The sequence below is a fragment of the Dermacentor andersoni genome, chromosome 2 (assembly GCF_023375885.2).
Source record: "Dermacentor andersoni chromosome 2, qqDerAnde1_hic_scaffold, whole genome shotgun sequence".
Classification (NCBI taxonomy): domain Eukaryota; kingdom Metazoa; phylum Arthropoda; class Arachnida; order Ixodida; family Ixodidae; genus Dermacentor; species Dermacentor andersoni.
Genome location: NC_092815.1, coordinates 81,297,401 through 81,317,721, shown reverse-complemented (window position 1 = coordinate 81,317,721; position 20,321 = coordinate 81,297,401). Strand labels below are relative to the sequence as shown.

Genomic DNA, 20,321 nt, shown 5'->3' with positions numbered 1-20,321 from the left:
TCATGCAGGTCGACGTCGACATCTTGGTGTTTGGTGCGTGTACAAACCACTAATTGCCGTGAGAGCTGGCCTGTCTTTTTACTGTGTACAGTCGTGTTTCCTGAGCGGTCATGATCTGCGAATGTTTTGTATGCATACGCGTACAACTTTCCGCAATTTAAACAGCTTCGTAAACTGTGAGCTAACCGTACATACGTACCTCACCCAAACTTGCTATTAGAAAAAAAACGCAGCAATTAGCAAAAGGAAAGGATGAATTTGCATCTCAAGTAAGGAGAAAAAAAGAAATTGCAGACAAGACAGATGAAAGTTTTAGCGAAAACTATAGACCAAGAAAAAAGCGTGAAGAAATGTTTGAATATGGTCTGAGCGTGTGCACCGCCAGGCGAACTGAAGAAGCAAGGCGATGTATATTGTAAACTATACACAGAAGGTTAATGCTCAGTAAAAGACATTATCAAAGAGGAGAGGTCTTCTTGGCTATGTTTAGTGGACACGTCGAATGTTTGTCAAAAACGGAAGTGTGTGTGTTCGACACAAATAGGCATAATTTATGTTACTGTAACCTAAGCAACGCTCTATTTTACTTACATGCAGGAGCAGAGAACATTCCTTTAATGGTTTATGACGCAGCAACTTGCGTTGAACAAACCGTTCAGGAGATGTAAATCGAGAATATATGTTCTAATAGAAGGTCAGTGGTTGGTTACTGCAAAGTGCCTGGTATGAGGCAAAGAGTGGTTTGTATAAATAAATAAATAAATAAATAAATAAATAAATAAATAAAAGGCTGACAATGTTTGGCTTGGGTGCTCAGCCCCATAGATTATATGAAGAGCGAATGCGAATGCGCACTCTGGAGAATTACTGAGTAGATCAGAGCTCCACTTTGGTAAACACCAAGTGAATTTCCCCACTGCAGAAAGTGCGATTTTCCCTTCCCACAGATTGGAAAACGAATGGTGAGACTGACTTAGTTTCACCAGAATCAGAATCAGTTTATTCAGTGAAGTAGGAGTTGCGAGATATGTGTGTTCAGAAGGAAGTCTAACAGTCATAAACTCAATTGGGATAGTTTTCGTCAGACGACTTGCTCCCTGCTTCCTTTTGTTTTTGCATCAAGAACATGTCGAGAATATTAAGTTCTTTTTTACGACTAGGCACATAAATAATCCGGGTAGCACGGGTATATATATATATTTTTTTTGCGCCACAAATCTCCACACTGAACCCAAAAGACCTAATCAAGACCACCACCTTCCGTTTTCGCACCTGCAGACATTCTCACCTCAGACGCAGACATTACCTCCCCTTCGAGAGAAAAATACAGAATCAAAAAAATAAGGAATGATAAGAAAAAAAAGGGAAAGGAAAGAAAACAAAAAACGAAAAGGAGAGCAAGGCATCAAGGAGCAAGCTCTCCGCAGCGCATCCCAGCGAAGGGCGGTGCGCGCTTTCGACGAGCACGTGCGCGCGCGTTCGGCGCGGCGACGAGGGCGCAGGAACGCCAGGACGCGAGCCAGCCGCGGGCGGGAGTTTCATAGCGCGAGGAAAATACGGAGGGAGGAGAGGAGCGGGTCGAGGGGCGATGGCGGATGCATCGGGAAAGGCAGGCAGGCAGGCACTAGCGAGTGCGAGCCGGTTCCCCTCTATTCTAGTTCCGAGACGGCTTGCGTGGCGGCGCTAGCTGCCTCCTCGCTGTTCTTGCGGCCGGCCCGGCCCCGTCCCCGCCTCTCCTCTACCTCCAGCCCCTCGCTGTGGCATTTACTCCTCTCGCGCGACGTATTTTTCTTGCGCGCGCGTGGCGGGATCGCAACCCCCCCCCTCCCCTAGCCGACCCCCTCCTCCCTAAAGATGGGGGAGCCGCGGGACTCGGCTGCAAACGCGTCGTGATCGTCGGAGCCGGTGCGTGTGCGTGCGAGCGGCGCGCGGAGGATGCAGCAGTCGCAGCCGTTGTCGTTGGCTCCCGCGGCGGCGGAAGGTTGCAGCCCGCCGCCTCTGCAGCAGTCTTCGACGGTACCAGCCGCTTCGGTGGCTTCGCACAAGCCTGCCCGCTTCTCGCTCTACAGCATCGAGAGGCTGCTTGCCGGAGCGGCGGCGCATGCAGCCACCACGCCGTCGTCCGTGGCCTCCACCGTGCTCGACTTCAGCGTCGCCCAGCATCCGTCAGCTAGGATAGGTGCGTGCACGCGAGCACCCACCCTTGCGCCTCTGTCCGCAGTCGCATGGCCCTTCTTTTTTTTTTTTTTGGTCCGATCTTTGATACTTTACATAATGTCATCCTCAGTGCTGAGCCCTTTCACTGCTACAGTTGACATATTGTGCACTAGTCCTATAACTTTCCGTTTCATTCCTTCACCAACATTCATGAAGGTGTTTCTGCAGGACTTCAATGTAGTCGGTCTATATTACCTGTCCCCGTCTCGTACCTAGCAGATATGAGCTTAATCTGCTGTTTCGCTTGCTGCCGTGCTTGTCTCTGCAACTTTTTCGGACCGTAGCTTCGATTCTGTCTCCCTTATAGGTAGCGTAAGAAGAAGAAAAAAAATGCAAGAAAAGTGTTTGTTCCTTTCTTTACACTTCACACAAACGCAATCATAAGTCATGGTAGAGATAATCAAGAACGTCATTGTTTTGAACAAATTTGCGGAGCAGCATACACTTGGCACTTTTCAGACATTTCATTAGAATCGTCTCATGTACTGTTAAACTCGTGTGAAAGCAACTATTTTTTCAATGGCAATTCATTATTTCATTTCTCTTACCCACGGGAATCATGCTTTTTGTAACGATGAGACCTGCCACCCATTCGTGTGATCACTGCCTTTGCATTTCAAGCATTCGTGATAACAGGCGAACATGCACATCCGCGCCTAACTACCTGATCATGCAGCGTTCAGTCGTGTACTACTGGACCGAAGATGGACCGTATACAAGAACATAAAATAATAACGAAATACATGTTCCTATTAGGAAAAGGGATGCCTGAGAATTCACGTTGCGTGACGGTGGTTGCAGTCGCATGCATTCTTGCTGTTGCTACGGGTTGATAAATGAAAACTTCAATTTATGATATGGGTCCGCTATTTTCATGCTTAGAGTACTTCACTCGCTGTGCGATTTGCTATTATCACTGTAGTTTCACGAAAAGACCTAAAGGTGACGTGATAAAGCGGCTTTCTCCCTTCGAAACTAAATTTACGAGACGCGGTTTCGACCATGCAAGACAGTGGGGAGCGGTTAACAGAAATCAAGCGGACTTTGTTCACTCCGGAAGTTTGCTATCTTCAGCTGCCACCGGGCTCGCTTATGAGGCATAATATTAAAGGCAATCTGTCAGTCTGATCTATCCGCATTTGTAGACTTCCATATCTTATAATGATTCGACAGAGTTTCTGTGTCAGTTACTCAATATTTAGGGAGCCGGGGGAGGGGGAAGGGGCGTATAGGGAGAGACATAAAGAGAGAGATATATAGAGAGCTAAGGAGGGGCATGGACAAACACTTCTATGTATGTAAGCAATACACAGAAGTTATTTCAAAGAAATTGACTTAGTTGCCACTGCGAAAACAGAACATATTGATATTAGCCATGTGAATGTAATTGCTACATCGTGTCGTTAACTTCGTGAATAACAGCAGTTTACTAACACGAAAGTCGATACTACACACTTTTCGTTCTTTCAAAACTTCTTCTAACGCTCTAAGGCTTCTTCCCGCCTGCAGTAAATTGTCCTCCCTGCGAGTAACATCACTCTATAGAATAGCTGTCTAGATTTTTTGGGAAGTTTCTAGCGCACTTCCTGTTTATCGATTCTGGTTGTTCGTGTCTTCAATGACCTGCACCATTTTACGACATATTGTGTCTCGCTCTAATTCTGTGACTTTCACCGGGCAAGCAGAGAGAGAGAGAGAGAGAGGCATTAAAACACGTAAGTGTCGTGTGAGCATGGTTTAATTGCAACGAGAGCGTTTCATTTGTTATATAACTCCTTATAATTAGCTATGCATAGCGGCCCACTTTAAGGCTACAGGATCATTGGTCGAAATGCCAGCGGTAAGAAAAAGCGTTCCTTACCTCTGCGCCACAAATGAATCAAAAGATGGATGAGGTGTTGATACGGTCGGCCACCGGTAATCGGATGCGGGCACTGCCGAATGTTACATCCTTTACGTCTATACCACTTGGATGTCGCGAATATTGGCAGATGTTGAACAGGAGAAATGCGTATGTATTCCCGCAAGTAATCCAACGAGGAACGTATACGTTATATATATGTAATCGTTGCGTGAAACTGGTTTCGAAGTTCGCTCTCGTCTTGCACACGGTCGTATTTACGAATACCATTTTGGTCACATGCGCGTGGGCCCCAAGCTGCAGGGACCACCGTAATTGGCACGTGCGCGGAAGGAACCTTATTTCATACTGCCGTCTATAGTAACATCATTAGAATAATAGAAATCATTTGCGCTCAGAGCCTCGAAGAAAGCGAGAGAGGAGGGGGAGGGGAGCGTAGACAGACGTGAAGGAAAGGAGAAATGCAGTTAGTTTAACCAGAAGAAATAATCTGCTTTTCTACTGCATCGAGTCCCATTATGGGGACGTGAGAGCACTGCGTATTCAGTGCGCAAGCTTTATGTTATTATTTGTAGATGGCGCTGCCCTCGAATGCCACGGAAGCCATTCGCGCATTCGGAACAGATTGCACTAGCGTGCCCGCCGTGACCGGCATTCACGTACTGGAACCTTTCAAGGCTTTTATCTTCTTTCGAAAACGACAGGTTAGCTATAGTGTCATAGAGATGGGCATCACGCAGCACGTTTCGTTATGTTTTGATTAGTTTTTACCTTTCATCTTTAGATGTTTTGATGACATACATATTTTGATTACCCTACTTCATACCTGGGTCCAGGTAAAAAAAAAAAAAAAAAACATTTCCAAGTAGTCAATAATACATTTGCTCTTGTTACGTCCTTGTCGTCGCTTTTTTTTGCTTTTCTTATGTAAGTGCACTTTGTGGTGGATTTGCAGTCATGCACCGGTCAGTACTCAAGGCTTCTCAGAAGTGTATATGATCGCCGCCACAGAAATACATGTTACCCTTCTGGTTCTTTGTGCTCCTGTGACCTCCGGCTCGCGGAGTTGGTTGCACAGCGAATCTCTTATGCCGCTGTGGCGATTTCTACCGTGTTTCGTGAGAAGTCACCGTTGTGACATAATGATATTGATTTGCCTAACCATACACGTCGCTCTCTAAAATTTTTATTACTCTTCAATATGTCTATGTACGTCATGCCACCTTGGCCTCTTCAGAGGACAATCAAATGTTACGCAAGAGCTGGAAACAAGAGTTGTTGATCAATCAATCAATCAATCAATCAATCAATCAATCAATCAATCAATCAATCAATCAATCAATCAATCAATCAATCAATCAATCAATCAATCAATCAATCAATCAATCAATCAATCAATCGTACCTCTCTACATCCAGAGACTGCGGGCCACTTCCCAGGAGCCTTGAACGGCCGTTCGAAGGGCAGCACTGCAGCTTCCTCGGACAAGAGTGCCACTCCTTCGCTCCACTACAGCGGCGACAAGGGGCCGGCTTCATCTCTGCATCAGCACCAGCAGCCGCAGCAAGCGTCAGAAGACGGCGGGCTGTCCGGCAAGCCGCGCAAGATCCGGCGAAGCCGCACCACGTTCACCACCTTCCAGTTGCATCAGCTGGAGCGCGCCTTCGAGAAAACGCAGTATCCGGACGTGTTCACCAGGGAGGAGCTGGCTCTGAGGCTGGACCTAAGCGAGGCCAGGGTCCAGGTACGGTGGCCCCCGATTTTGTTTTTTTTTTGCTTTTGTTATGCCTGTGTGTGGGGGGGGGGAGGGGGGGAGAGGGGCTTGTTGTAGGCAACTGTATACTTATGGCTGCCAACTTTCTTCCGAAGAAAGTCGAGACAGGATAGGGATATGTTCAAGGAAGGCATGTGCTGTTAAATGCGGACTTGAATTAGCGCATCTTTGGGGCTTCTTTTCTGACTAAAATAATACCTCTCGTGACTCCTGCCTGCCATTAATACTGTATTGTGCGGTCCTTCGAATAGTAATCGTGGAACTTCTCTTGGTTCAGGCAGAATTTTACCACATCATGGCCCGGCTGTTGCACGTTCCACACGCATGTGATTTCTGCTTGAAATACGCCATGAAATCCATCCGTTTTCTGCCCGAAAAGCTGCATGCTTTAGAATATTAAAGGAAGAACAAGGTTTAGGAATTAAGTTACAGCGAATCGCGCACTGTTTGCGCTCATACCCTTGCCCAGTGAGGCCTCAGTGCGACGTAGACACCTGCCCCCACTGGATCGAGTCGGGACAATTTGAGGAAGTCAAGAACAATCTCCCATCACACAGGATGGGTGCCAACTCTCAGCACAGCGCGTGAAAGGAGGCGGAGGAGCTGTCCAACAGATGACAGGAGTGCCGTTTGTCCTCGTGTATACGTCACTTAAGCAGCGCGAGACAAATGTGCTGATTGGCTTGCGTTTTGTTAACAGGGAATGACGAGTGAACGGTTTATCCGTAAGACGTCCCATAAGAGATCTTGTTGAATATCTGCTGAGCGCAAAGCAAAAGAAAAGAGAAAGACAGCCGCCTTCATTTCACCATGGCAAAGTGGTGCATAGAGAAGCTGTCGCCGACGGGATACAAGGTCAACCGACGTTGGACAACTACCACCAGTCGACCAGACGTTAGATGACGTTAGACAAGCACCTCCACTACAAGCGACGTTAGACAGCCACAAACGGCTGATGTAATGTTTTTATGTCGTTATAGTTGTAACGGTGGCCTTGTGGTCGCTGTGATACACTGCGATGGGTTCGGCGACCTCCTTGGACACGTTTGCAGCCAAGACCGAATCCAGGCAAGATCTGTACCGTGTTCTTGGATCCTTTGTGTCGTTGAAGCATGAATGTGCAAATTTTCCGTCTGAGGGGCCGCAGCCGCTAGTAGGTGGTGGTGCTGGATATACGATATATATCCAGCACATTTGTCCATATATATATGGACAAACCAAGGCAACAGATATATGAAAACACCGAAAAAAAAACAATAACATTAAAGGGGAAGAGAAATGCAGCCATAAAGAAACACAGAGTGCTATGGGGATACAATAGATACGAGGTGCCCCGGGGTATGTCGAAAGGTGTAATGGTTCCAGGACTTACATTTGGAAATGCGGTTGTTGGTTGAAATCAGGGGTACAGTCAAGAATGGATGGCAACCAAAGGTCAGTGGGACGCCGCGCATTGGGCGCTCACGGGAAGACTACAAATGAAGCTGTGCAGAGTGATATAGGCTGGACTAGTTTTGAAGTGAGGGAAGCTCGCAGTAAAATTGATTACGAAGAGCGACTGCGGAATATGGAAGAAAGTAAATGGGATGGGAGGCTGTTGAGGTATTTGTACAGGAAAAAAACATTGATTCACAGTGGAGCAAAAGAACTAGGAAGCTTACCAGCAAGTATGCGGCCTGTAGGGCGAACAATACAGCAACAAAGAACGTCAAGCGGAAAGTCAGAGAGGCTGAAATAATCTCATTGGTGGCGGCAATGGAAAAGAAACCTGCCATGAGTAATTACTTAAGAGGAAAAAACGAAATCAGGAAAGAAACAATATATGACAACTCAAAGGGAAGCTCATTACTTTTCGAATCGAGATCAGGATTCCTTAGAACACGCACCTATAAAGCGAGATATAAGAAGGAATAAGAAGCATGCGCTTGCTGCGGTAAAGCTAGGGGAACGATGGAGCTTGTTCTATTAGAATGTGAAGACATCTGCCCAGCGGTCGATTTAGGTACCACTGGCCTCCTTGAAGCTTGGGTTCAGCGAGAGCAGGGGGAAAGTAAACATGTCCGCAATAGAGATTAGTAAGAGGCGATTGGAAGATTAGTGGAAGTAGGGAAACGGCAAAAAACGGAGACATACAAAAACAAAGTTCACAATAGGTGGTCAAAAATTTGGTTATGGTAATTCGTCGTGCATTTTGTTTTTCTTTTTTTTAAACCTAGGTAGGACATTAGGCAGTATAATAGCAGAGCTTGGTGGCGCAACCCACCACTCCGTTCCAATGTGGACGCTCATAACATCCATCCGTCCATCCATCCATCCATCCATCCATCCATCCGTCCATCCGTCCATCCGTCCATCCGTCCATCCATCCATCCATCCATCCATCCGTCCGTCCATCCGTCCGTCCGTCCATCCATCCATCCATCCATCCATCCATCCATCCATCCATCCATCCATCCATCCATCCATCCATCCATCCATCCATCCATCCATCCATCCATCCAGTGTTTGCCATAATGTATATTACGGTCGCAGCACGCGATGTGCGACATATTCAATGGGCAGAGCGCCCACGCATCAATAACAGATGAATTGTGGACACGCGTACACCACGCGCGCACGCAGTGCAGTGTGCGGAATTGCAGCCTACATCCTCATTCTTTGTAGGCCCTCCGCCAAGGCAAGTGCCTTAATGAGTTATTTAATTTTTTAGAGTAAACTGCGTCAGAAAATTCCTAAAGTACGACTTACACACAAGCTGCAGACGAGATAGCTTAGGACTGTAAATCGAATATACAGGGTAACATAATTACGGTATGAGCAAACTCAGACAAAATCCTTTTCCAGCTGACGTTTGAGGGAATGGCCACGGCTGCTAGGTGGCGGCACTGTTTTTGGATGAGCCCGAGCCGACGGAAAATCCCGACGAACTAGTGGCTAACAGGTTCGCTGTAAGATAACAATACCTTAAGGGATTTGATTAATTGATGAGGTATATAGGAAGAAAGGTAAGCTTAACACCCCAAAACAACATTTGTATGGATAACAGACACCCTTGCAGAGGATTCCGGATCTTGACCTCGTGTATTTTTCTACTAATGTAAAGCTAAATCTCCACTCCGCAGTGGACGTAAAATAAGCAGCAGCTACTGCTGATCATGACGAGATGAATATATGTACGCGCGCGTTAGTACGTTAATTTTGCTTACACATAAATGTACCGTGGTAGCTGAATATCGTCGTTGAGACGACGGTGATCAACTGGTAATATTTAATGACCCAGAAGCAGACACGTGAGCTATTTAAGATTCTTTAGTGAAAAGAAGAGGAGGGATTTTCCTCATCTACGATTCTCTAATGTGCCCCGATAGCTAACTACGCAAGCGTTTTTGAATTCGGCTCCTATATAAACATGAAGCCTGGAATCGAACAAGCGCATGACACAACCTTACTCGGCGGCTGAATTCTATTACCACAACTGAGCTACAGCTGAGGGCATTAAAAAAGATCACCGGCGATTACGATACTCCCTAATTGGAAATTTGAGCGCAGCTCTATACGTGTTTTCATATCGCGATAGAATTGGCTGGCGCGGACTTTCTATCTCGTGCGGCACGTTGCAAACGAGACGAAGAGTGGGGCAACTGCCTCGCTGATCGGGAGGTCGCGAGAGGCTCGGTTACGTCGACGGAGGCCGAGGGCACCGAGGCCCGCCGACGCTCAACGAGGGAACGGCCGCCTAAGAGTTGCGCTCTAAATAATAAAGATATCTACTTTTGGTGGCGATGCGGCACAGGACTGATAGGGGGATGAAGCATACACACTAAGGAATATTGCACTCCTAGGGGTGTTTTCTCGCGTATATTTTTCTTACACACTTATAAAAGGCTGTTACAGAAAACAAATACACCCGTTTGAAAAGGTGATTTCTCAGAATTGGGCCCTTTCCCCCTGTGAACACTACGTTTTAGTTTTGCTGTGATATATTTTATTCGATCACTACCCTAGTCTTTCGAACGTCCGCTGAAGTAATCAGCTACCGTCAAGCACAAGCAGAAAGAAATTACTAGCGCTAGGCGTATACACCACCTTTGAGGAGCTAGCAAGTGCCACGCTCATAGCGCAGAGGGAGCGCCTCAACAAGACTCAACAGGGAAGACACCTTCTTCAACGGCTAGGGTACCCGCTGACACCTCAGTACTGCAAAGAAGTAACACAACTCTTGCCTAACCACATTAGAGAGAACATTGTAGTAGACCCTATCCCCAAGAACATGCACCCCACCCACAATCAAGAGAGGAGAGCAGCGCGTGCCCGCATGTTGCACAAACGCTGTTTCAGAGACCCAGATACGTACTACACGGACGCTAGCCCGTATCCCTCGTCGCCACGTTGCGGGCCCAAATACACACTCGCCGTTGTCAATCAGGGGAACCTGGTAGCCTCAGCCTCCATCCGCGCCACATGCAGCGCAGCAGCAGAAGCAGCAGCAATCACTCTCGCACTTCGCGACGCCGAGAGCAAGGGAAGGTCCGCCCGCGTCCTTACGGACTCACAAGCGGCGTGTCGTTTATACATGAATGGAACACTCCCTATACAAGCCATTCGAATCCTGGGTCGCAGACTAGAATGGACCCACGGTATCGTCTGGTGTCACGGGCACGAAGGCCTGCGGGGCAACGAAGAGGCGGACTGCGCAGCTCGAGGTCTCACTAGCCGAGCGGCAGACCACACCGTTCTTCAGCCCCTGACAGACCGACGAGCGACCCACGAGTTATTAACGACAGGTCAACAAATACTACAGGACCAACGGCTCGGAAGAACGCAATACGCTCCCCCACACAAAGCTCTCAATAAACTCCAGGCAAGGGACTGGCGCCGCCTGCAAACTAACACATACCCACACTTGTCTCGTCTACACGCAATCTCCCCAGACAGTTATACGTCCCGAACATGTCCCTGGTGTAGCAACCACATAGCGACACTCGCGCACATAACACACGAATGCACCGACAGTCCGGGCGACGCAATTTCGCCACGAGTCACAACACACACACTCACTACGTGGTCTTGGGAGGCGAGACTCTCCGAACTGGACCTGGGAAGCCAACTGGCGACCCTCGACCAGGCCCGGCGAGCCGAGATCGCCAGTGGAGCCCTGTCAGAGGGAACCACCCAGGAATAAACCGCGCAACGGTTTCTGCAATAATAAAGTACCTCCTCCTCCTCCTCCGCACTGTTTTCCGAGACGTATATACACATATATATGAAGAAAGGGCCGCGCAGCTTGGATTCGAACTGTCGACCTACACTACAGATTGCCAGTCGGAAGTGTTTCCCCTCGACCACTCCGCCAACGTTCTTTTTTTTTTTTAATTAGTGCAAAACAGACGTAGCGGTCTGCAAAGATCTAGGCTAACAGTCTCCCAATATATTCAAGCAGACAGACACGTGCATCACATAAAAACGTGCAATCTGGTGTCTGTTCTTGCACCGCACACGCACTACGCACTTAATATGCAGTTTCAGGGGAAAATGACCTCGTAGACCGAGGAGCTTCAGCGTGCGTCACAGTCCGCCAACACAACTGCAGGGTATAATACAGCCCCCTAAGAGTGCAGTAGCGCCTCTAGCTGCTCTGATATATTGACGCCACGCTCTTCAGTGCTTAAGTTTATCTATCAGTCAGCACCAAGGTGAAGCAATTTAAGCGAACCTAGCAGTAATATTTGAAAGGCAGGAAGGCGGGAAGAGGACGAAGTAGTTGTGTCTTTCCACATTAAGACTTGGACCCGCCTCCTCCACAATATATGTGATATTCTTATCGGTAGTAGATGGTTGCGCCATGCACCTGCGATTGTTCATTCCAACCGATACTGCATATCTCCTAGGTAGCACAAGGCTGACGCGCTTACATCCATGATGCCATGCTACCTTTTCCGACTGCCATAGAATGTAATCTGAAGCTTGTAAATGGAAATTTCGGTCCAAGTAGCATGACGTCATAAAGCAGAGTGCGCAGAACTGCCATCTAGGAGGCTTACTGCGCATAATATTTCGTCGGCCCCGATGCTACATTATATTGAACATGCGCTTGAAGAACCGCTGTCGTTCGTTGACGATTGACAGCTGATCTATTAAACAACACCGAGCTTTAACAACTTAAACAAAGCCAGTTGTAACAAGCAAAGGGCAGGGTAGGAAATAAAAATTGACAGTCATTGAAGTATCCTTACATGACTTGAATGCGAAAACATTATGACTTCACTAATTAATTGGTAATGTCCGTGATACGTGACATCATACATTGTCACGCGTCCTTCGCAACTCTACCTTAATCCATCTTATTTAGCCTTAATCCGCCTTGCCCTTAATTGTACAAACTTTAATCCCCTGTAATCCACTTTAACCCTCCTTAATAGACTTCAATTCACCCTGCTCCCAATTTGTACTTACCTTAATCCATCTTGCTATAGATTGTACTAACCTGAATCCCCCGTAATTCACCTCAATCCACTTTATTGCACCTTGATCCACCTTAATCCGCCTTGCACCAATTTGTACCAACCTGAATAAACCTTAATCCACTTTACTCCATCTTAATAAACCTTAATTTAACTTAATTCACTTTAGTTCTCCTTAATTCCCTTTACTCCACCTTAAGTCATCTTACCCTAACTTACACTAACTTTAATTCCCTATACTTCACTCTAATTCATATTAACCACCAATAATTACTACTGATTAACGTTGTTATACTATCTACTATCTCTGTATTACTATTGATGCCATAGAAGACACTGATGAAGTCATTGATGATGCTGATCTTTGGTACCATCGATTAATCACACCGGATTTTCTGCCTCATTGGACGTATAATGCTTTCGCATTAAAAAGAAGAAAAGCCATGTCTTTCCACTTCACCACAGGAGACGCCATGCGCATGAAGTAACAGGTGGACCTCCATAGACTGATTATTGGCAGCGAGGACTTACGGAGTCGCCATCTGTCGGAAGCGCCTCGCTTGTGTAGTATGACGGATAACGCGGTGCGCTCCTCACAGGCTTGGCTGTCGACGTTGAATAAAAACACCGCGCGGGAGCCCTCCTGGACATTTCTGTAAGTATTGCCGAAACGACAGAAGTTATTTACTGTGAAAATAATAATATTGGGCGAACAGAAAGCACATAATAGCTTACAGACGCCATTTCTTTACCGAATGCCTACAGTGAAGGCCCACTGCGCGCGGTCGCCGCGATGGAGTCCTCCAAACCAGTTACTTGTGTGAAAGGTAGACATTCGCTGAGAGCAAACTATGTGAAATATGTTATTATAGTGGGCTCTCTGCCTAACCAAATAGAACGTAACAGAACGAAGCCTCAATGCAGCGATCGCATTGGTTCGCAGCGACCGATTGCGCGTCTGCATGCAACTCCGCGCACAATGTTTCGCTTTCGCTGCCAGTGCGTTTTCGGACCGTGCCGTGGGCTTTAGGCCGCAGAATATGAGCATTTTACAGTACACAAGCAACCATTGTTGCGGAGATGCTCTCAGAGCTGTTCAGAAATAATATCGTTATAACTAGGGACTTCGACGCCTACGGGGACTTGTGATGTGCCGTCGCGACGACTCAATCTTTTTTTTTAGTCGTTTCTTCTAAAATCTTGGACGTTTCACTATCATTATTTCTTAGGTTGCATCGCACTGCATGTTTATTGGTCTTCTCAGCGAGCCATCTTCCACTGCTTCTTTTTCTTAATCCAGCATTCATTAATTCTTTGGTGCTAACACAAACACGAACATATGCCATGCCTTGTTTTTTAATGTACTTCTTGCCGTTCCCTTTCCATTCGAGTGAACTTGCCAGTATCTAGCATCAACAAGTTCATAGATCAAAGCTTCATGACATTAGCCGGGCAGCGCGTGCGGGCGAGCGAGTCAGTGCGCGCTTTCTGCTACTCACTGAACATCGCAGCGGAAGTGCTTGCTACACCCCCGAGTTGTAGCTGATGGCTGCTTGCTGGTTCTAAGTTTCGCGATCCAAGCTTCAGGCAGCTTCTTGTCCTATGGGTACGTGTGAAGGCTGACACCGGGCTCCGTTGCGTACTTCCGGCACTGCGGCACCGAGCAGTAGCGTACCATGTTGGACGCTTTCAAAGGCAGCCACTACCTATTATGGTGCGTTCAAGTGTTGTCAAGTAAACACCCGAGCGCGAAAACCTCCCCACTTAATCAGAACTGAAGCGCAGGTGGGACTTTAAACTTTCGTTTTCAGCTTGCTTCGGCGCTTCTGAACAGCTGACGCTGCCACTCTGTCTACGTTATCCCTCATGCAACGTCACGCCGACGGCAGGGCCAGCTTTTCCAGTGGTGGAGCTTGCCTCCAATAAGCCGCGCTCGAATAATGATTGACGGAAACCACTGGGTGTTGAAATGTTAAAATGCTTGAAATGTTAAAAATGCACGAGTATCCTTAATTTCTGCAAGGTATATGTACCGCACAAGCCACTCTTTTAGCACCATGCAAATAATGAAAGGGTGCACTAAGGGTGTTCTGCTAAGAAATGCACCCATTTCCAGAACTCTCGGAGAAATTAATGGTGAAAAAAGGGCGTTTTGACATGCAATCTACCCTCGAGGGTGCAGTTTCTATTAGTGTGTAGGTACGTTCAACAGGGACGTTCAACAGGTCCGTATACTGCTCTCTGAATCGGTTTATAACGATGCGGAGGCCTCTCACCATTGGAGACAAAGCACGCTGGAGCCGTACGTTCACAGCAGCTCCCATAGCAGTCGGAGGAGCTACGTGATAGAAATAGTGCCAGTTCTCGGTCGCGCTCCCAGTTGAAAGGTCAGAACACCTCCGATCGCTCCGATACAGAGCGTGGCGCCCTGAGTGAATCGAGCGAATATGTCCCGAGCTTTCGCTTTCGATCAGCGGAGTGCGAACCGTACCGCGAAAACGTTCGAAAGCGACCAGTTGAATGCACTAATAGATAAGCGTATTATGGGAGTCTATTGTTGAATTTTAGAGCCCAGCTCTTAGGCGCCCGTTCCTGCGGCGAGCATCGGCGTCGTACCTCGTAACCGAGCGAACGAGCACAGCGAAGGATAAGGGCGAACGCAGAGGGCAGCGGGAGATGAAGGGCGGTGACAGCAAAGAGAGCGCGAGGAGAAAAGCGGAAAAGGAGGGTATGGCGAAAGCATGAGAAGAAAAGCACAGTGCCGCGCTAGACGGACTCTGCGGCGATGATGGCTACGAGCTGGCGCCAGAGCTGCGCGTGTCGTCTGTTCACAAAGCACTGCATGAGCGGAGGTCTGTCTGCGGCGATCTGCTGCGGATCGCGCCCACGCGTCATCCCCGCGCTGCCTCTCGCGGTCTCCTGATTAGCGAGGCAGCCGCGCCACACTTCGCTCCATTTGGAACGCGCCGCCCGAGACAGATTGTCTGCGCCGGCTAATATATCGCGAAATGAAAACACGTACAGAGCTGCGCTCAAATTTCGCAGTAGGGAGCATCATAACTATTGATGAATTTTTATTTATCACAGAATACGCTGAAGTAAGTGGAAAGGGGAGTGCGATGGCTATAGGGAGGATGTGATTTATTCTGCTTACCTTAGTAATCGAACGATCGCTGCGTAGATGGATGAATTACTATCACAATAATTTAATTATCTCTGCCTTTCTTTCACTCGCATGATTGTCTGCAAGTTGATAATGGTCCATATTGCAGCGTATTCCAAGTTTTATCATTAGGCATGGAATATTGCCATAATAGAAATACGTAAATCAAGAAAATAAATAAATTCATACTTCTTTTTTGTACTAGATTGCCTGTTCCCTCTGAGCGCTTGTTACTACGCCATGTTCGAGGTAAACGCTGACCTTGCCAAAGTCTAGTTGCGCTTTGCTAAACGGTGAACAGAATAAAAGAGGTAAAAACAGCATACAGTAGAACGCCTCTACAGCGAACGCCTCTATAGTGAACGGCTCAACGAAAAGACCTGTATAACGAAGGACTGATTACGTCCCGGCCGATTTTCTATCTTTCTTGTCTATACTGTGAACGCCTCTACAACGAAGACCACTATAAACAATTTGCCGGTGTGTGTGTGTGAAAACTTTTATTGTGATGAGGTCCGGAGGCTCGACTTCTCAAGCCAAGGCGGGTCGCTCCCACGTTGGCACTGTCAGGCCAAGCCTTTCAGCGACATCATGGGCCCTCTGGACTGCCCTTAGTTGGTCCTGAAACAATGGGCTTTGAATCATTTTCTCCCACTGTGTCCATTCTTCAACGAGGTTGGGGAGAGCCGCGGGACACCCAGCCAGCATATGTATGATTCCAATGATGCCATTACAATCATTGCAGTCCATCTTAATCTCCCTCTCTGGATATATTTTATTAATGGTGTACGGTGTGGGATATGTACCCGTTTTCAATAAGCGCAGTGAGACTGCCTGAGCCCTGTTCAGTTTTGGATGTGGCAATGGGAATTGTCTCCGTCCTAAATAGAAATGTTTGGTAACGTCATTGTATGTTATTAAATGATCTCTAAATTCCCTGGCTTGATGGTGAACGGCTCGGTTGTGACTGTCACGGTTAGCAAGTCCTCGTGCCAAGTCATGAGCAACCTCATTGAGGTTTACCCGAGTCTCGTCCACTTTCCCCATATGCGCAGGAAACCATCGGATTTCAGTTGTCATAATCCCAATGTTTTCAAATAGTTTAGCTGCAACTCCAGCTACGTAGCCTTTATCAAAACACTTTACAGCGGATTTCGAATCACTGTAAATGCAGGCCCACTTATTACTTCTGATGGCTAGGGCAATTGCCGCTTGTTCCGCCACCATGGGGTCCTTGGTAAGAATAGTGAGAGCGTATTGCACCTTCCCTTGAAAATGTGATACAATGGCCGTATATGCTTCTTTACCTTTCACCCAGGCAGCATCAACTATAGCTGCCAGTTGGTTCTGCTGCTCTATTTCCTGCAAGAGTGCTTTAGCTCTTGCCTTTCTCCTTTCGACATTATATTCTGGATGCATGTTTCTGGGGAGAGGGTTGGTTCTGATCTTGTTCCTAACTTCAGTCCTTAATTCTACTTCAGCCTCTATTGGGCTCCTTGATGTATTTAGTTCTGCGCCTATTGCCTGTAATATGTTCCTGCCAGCTCGTGACTTTGTCAATCTTTCGTGTTGCGCTAGCTGTTGGGCCTCCGCAATTTCTTCCATTGTGTTGTGCACCCCTAGACTCATGAGTTTGTCGGTTGCAGCGTTACTGGGTATGCCTAGGGCAACTTTAACGAGCTTCCTGAGCATCACATGAAGTTTGTTAAGTTCTGCCTGCTTCCATTTGAATAATCCAGCCACATAAGTGAAGTGACAGAGAGCAAAGGCATGTATTAGCCTCAAAGCGCTGTCTTCTTCTAAGCCTCTGTGTCTATTGGTAATTCTCCTTAGTAACCTAATGACTTCATCTGTTTTATTCGAGATATGTTGTATTGTCCTATAGTTAGTATTGTTTCCGTCTATGTGATACCCAAGAACCTTGATTTTTTTCAACTAGCCTGATTGCGGATCCTTCATGAGTGTATAAGCACACTCTTGGCTCATCTTCCGGAATGTAACCTCTTGGTTTACAACCTTTTCTGCGATGTTTAATGACTAAGAGTTCTGATTTGGCTGCCGAGCATTTCAACACCAATATCTTTCAGTGTGTTCTCTACAACGTATAAACTTTCCTGCAATCTGGTCTCTGTCTGTCCTACATTGCCCTTAGCACTCCATATGGTTATATCGTCGGCATATATCACATAATGTATACCCTCAATTTTCTCCAGATTTCTCGCAACCTTGGACATTGCTAAATTGAATAGCATGGGTGAAAGCACAACCCCTTGTGGAGTGCCCCTATTTCCCAAATTCTTAGCTTCTGATTTAAGCTCACCCAGCATGAGTTGTGCAGTTCTATTTCTAAGAAAGTCCTTAATCATGTTAAAAAGTCTCTTACCTAAACCCATCTCCGAGAGAACGTCAAGGATTGCCTTATGCTTTATACGATCAAAAGCTTTTTTTACATCCAATACCAAAAGAGCTTTCGTATGCGCTGGGCTGGCCTGTATAAGTTGATGTTTGATCAGCAGCATGGCATCCTGAGTTGACAGCCCTGGACGAAAGCCGATCAAGTTGTATGGGAGGATCTCGTTCTGCTCAACGTATTTCGTGAGTCGATTTAGGATGACATGTTCCATAGCTTTGCCTTGACATGACGTTAAGGAAATAGGACGGAGGTTGTCTAGAGTTGCTTGCCTGGCTTTGGTATGAGTATAGTATTGGCCACCCTCCATTCCTCGGAGTATACCCCTTTTCTCCAACATTCATTGAAGTGTTCAGTTAGATAAAAGATTGATTCATCATCTAGATTTCTTAATATCTTGTTAGTTATTCCGTCAGATCCAGCCGCCGATCTACCATTAAGACTGTGAAGAGCCGCCCTCACTTCACTCTCAGTGAAGTCCCGGTCAAGTTCACATATGCCTCCCGTATACTCGGGGCTCTCGTCTCCTTCGTTTGGTTGTTTAAGTGGGAGATATTTGGCTGCGAGACTACCCATGATATCCCTCTCTGTTTTTTCTTGGCTTTCCTGATGAACCAACTTAGCTATAGCTGTTCTCTTGCTTGTCCTTGTTTCATTCTCGTTGAGCAAGTGCTTGAGGAGGTTCCAGCTACCTCCATGTTTGAGTCTACCATCAGCCGAATTACAGATCTCATCCCACTGTTGCTTCCCGATGGTCTTCGAATGATCATCAATTTCTCTGTTCAATTGCGCTATTTTTTTCCTTAGCCTTCTGTTAAGTCTCTGCATTTTCCATCTCTGTAATATAGCCTGTTTGGCCTCAATCAGATGCGCCAGCCTGCTGTCCATAGCTTCAATATTTTCCTCTGTCCTGATTTCTTTAGTGGCCTCCTTGACGTCCTCTCTGAGCTGGATGACCCATGTCTGAAGGGTATCCTGCTCGGCATTTAGAGGCCCCACTTTCCTTCTGTTTGCCGTAATTTTTCTGAACTGATCCCAATCAGTGAACTTGAAGATTCTAGTTTCCTGTCTCGGTATGCGTATGGTTATGTGTATGATGTAATGATCGCTTCCGAGATCCAAGTTTGAATTTTCCCAAATGGCTCCTCTTGAATTGTTTACAAAAGTAAGATCTGGTGCGGAGTCCCTGCTTGTGGACGTGCCACAACGGGTGGGACACGCCGGATCAGTAATCAAGCATAACCCCAGATCCATGGCAAGACTCCATAGCTCCTCTCCCTTCTTTGTGTTCCAAGTGTATCCCCATGTGTGATAGGGAGCATTAAAGTCCCCTCCAATAATGAGCGGGGAGTTTTTGGCAACCAAAAGCACCTTGTTGAAGAGCGCTCTAAACCTCTGTCTCATGTCGTTAGGACTGCTGTAAATATTCAAGCAGAAAATGCTTTGCGTCTTACCTCTGCTCCTTTTAAGTATAACCTCATCTAGAATAAATTCAAACCTGGAATGTCTAAGGTGAATATCATGCTCAATGTATGGCAACTTTTTGTCAATGAGGGTCGCCAACCCCCTCCCCATGTTTTTGTCTCTACATATAACTTTGTACCCAGTGAGCATAATTTCGTCCGCTAAGGTTTCCTGCAGGATAATTACCTTTGGCCTGGCCTCAGATGACTTGATCACCTGTTGCAGTGCTGCTTTTTTGTGTTGGAACCCACGACAATTCCATTGCCACACTTTAAATCCATGATTACTGTCCATTGTTATTAGGTGAGGCTGCCTTTCTATTACCCGCTACTTTCCTTTTTGTGATGGCCCCCGACAATCCAGGCATGGACTTTATACTATCCGCCTCCGATGGCAGATACTCATCGTCGTCATCCCCTCGCGCCTCCATTTTCCTAAGTCTTTTCTCCGCCGTTAGCCCCCATTTCCACAATTTGTCCACTTTAAAGTTGGTCGTTTCCACTGTATCTCTTATCGCTTTAATTACCTCTTTTATTTCACTGAGGGCTGAGAAGACTGAATCACCCTCGGAACTCACCGCCCTCTTTTTAGGGGCAGGGGAGCTGGATTCCCCTGGATCGTTGCGTTTGCTCACAGGTCTATCTATCTCTACTCTAGCAGGGCTTGACTGCTCTTTTTTACGAAGCTCTACTACCTGCCTGGTCAATTCTTCATTAGCTTTTCTTAAAGAAGCTACTTCTTTAATTACTTGCTCTATTCTGGCATCATTGTCATCACCCACAGCCGCCGAGGCGCCCCCAGCAACCCTCGCCATACCTTTGACTTTGTCAGCCCAGGTGGTTCCTGGCGTCGTCTTCTCGCCAGGTATTGAGTCCCTTTGCACGAAGCGCACCTGCGCTTCCCTTGACTTGGAGCGCCTTCTCTCCCTGGATAGTGAGCGATGCCTGGATCTGGTGCGACTCCTGGAGCGT

The 20,321-nt window shown here is 46.9% G+C and overlaps 1 protein-coding gene across 1 annotated transcript in view; it reads left to right on the top strand.

Annotated features, from left to right (window-relative positions):
* The first annotated feature begins 403 nt into the window (after nucleotides 1-403).
* LOC126541768 (uncharacterized) overlaps nucleotides 404-20,321 on the top strand; it is a 40,057-nt gene continuing 20,139 nt past the window's right edge. The window contains exons 1-2 of the mRNA XM_050188700.2: nucleotides 404-2,179; nucleotides 5,497-5,822. Coding sequence (XP_050044657.2) covers nucleotides 1,936-2,179; nucleotides 5,497-5,822 — 570 coding nt within the window. The 5' untranslated portion in view covers nucleotides 404-1,935. The remainder of the gene's footprint in view (nucleotides 2,180-5,496; nucleotides 5,823-20,321) is intronic.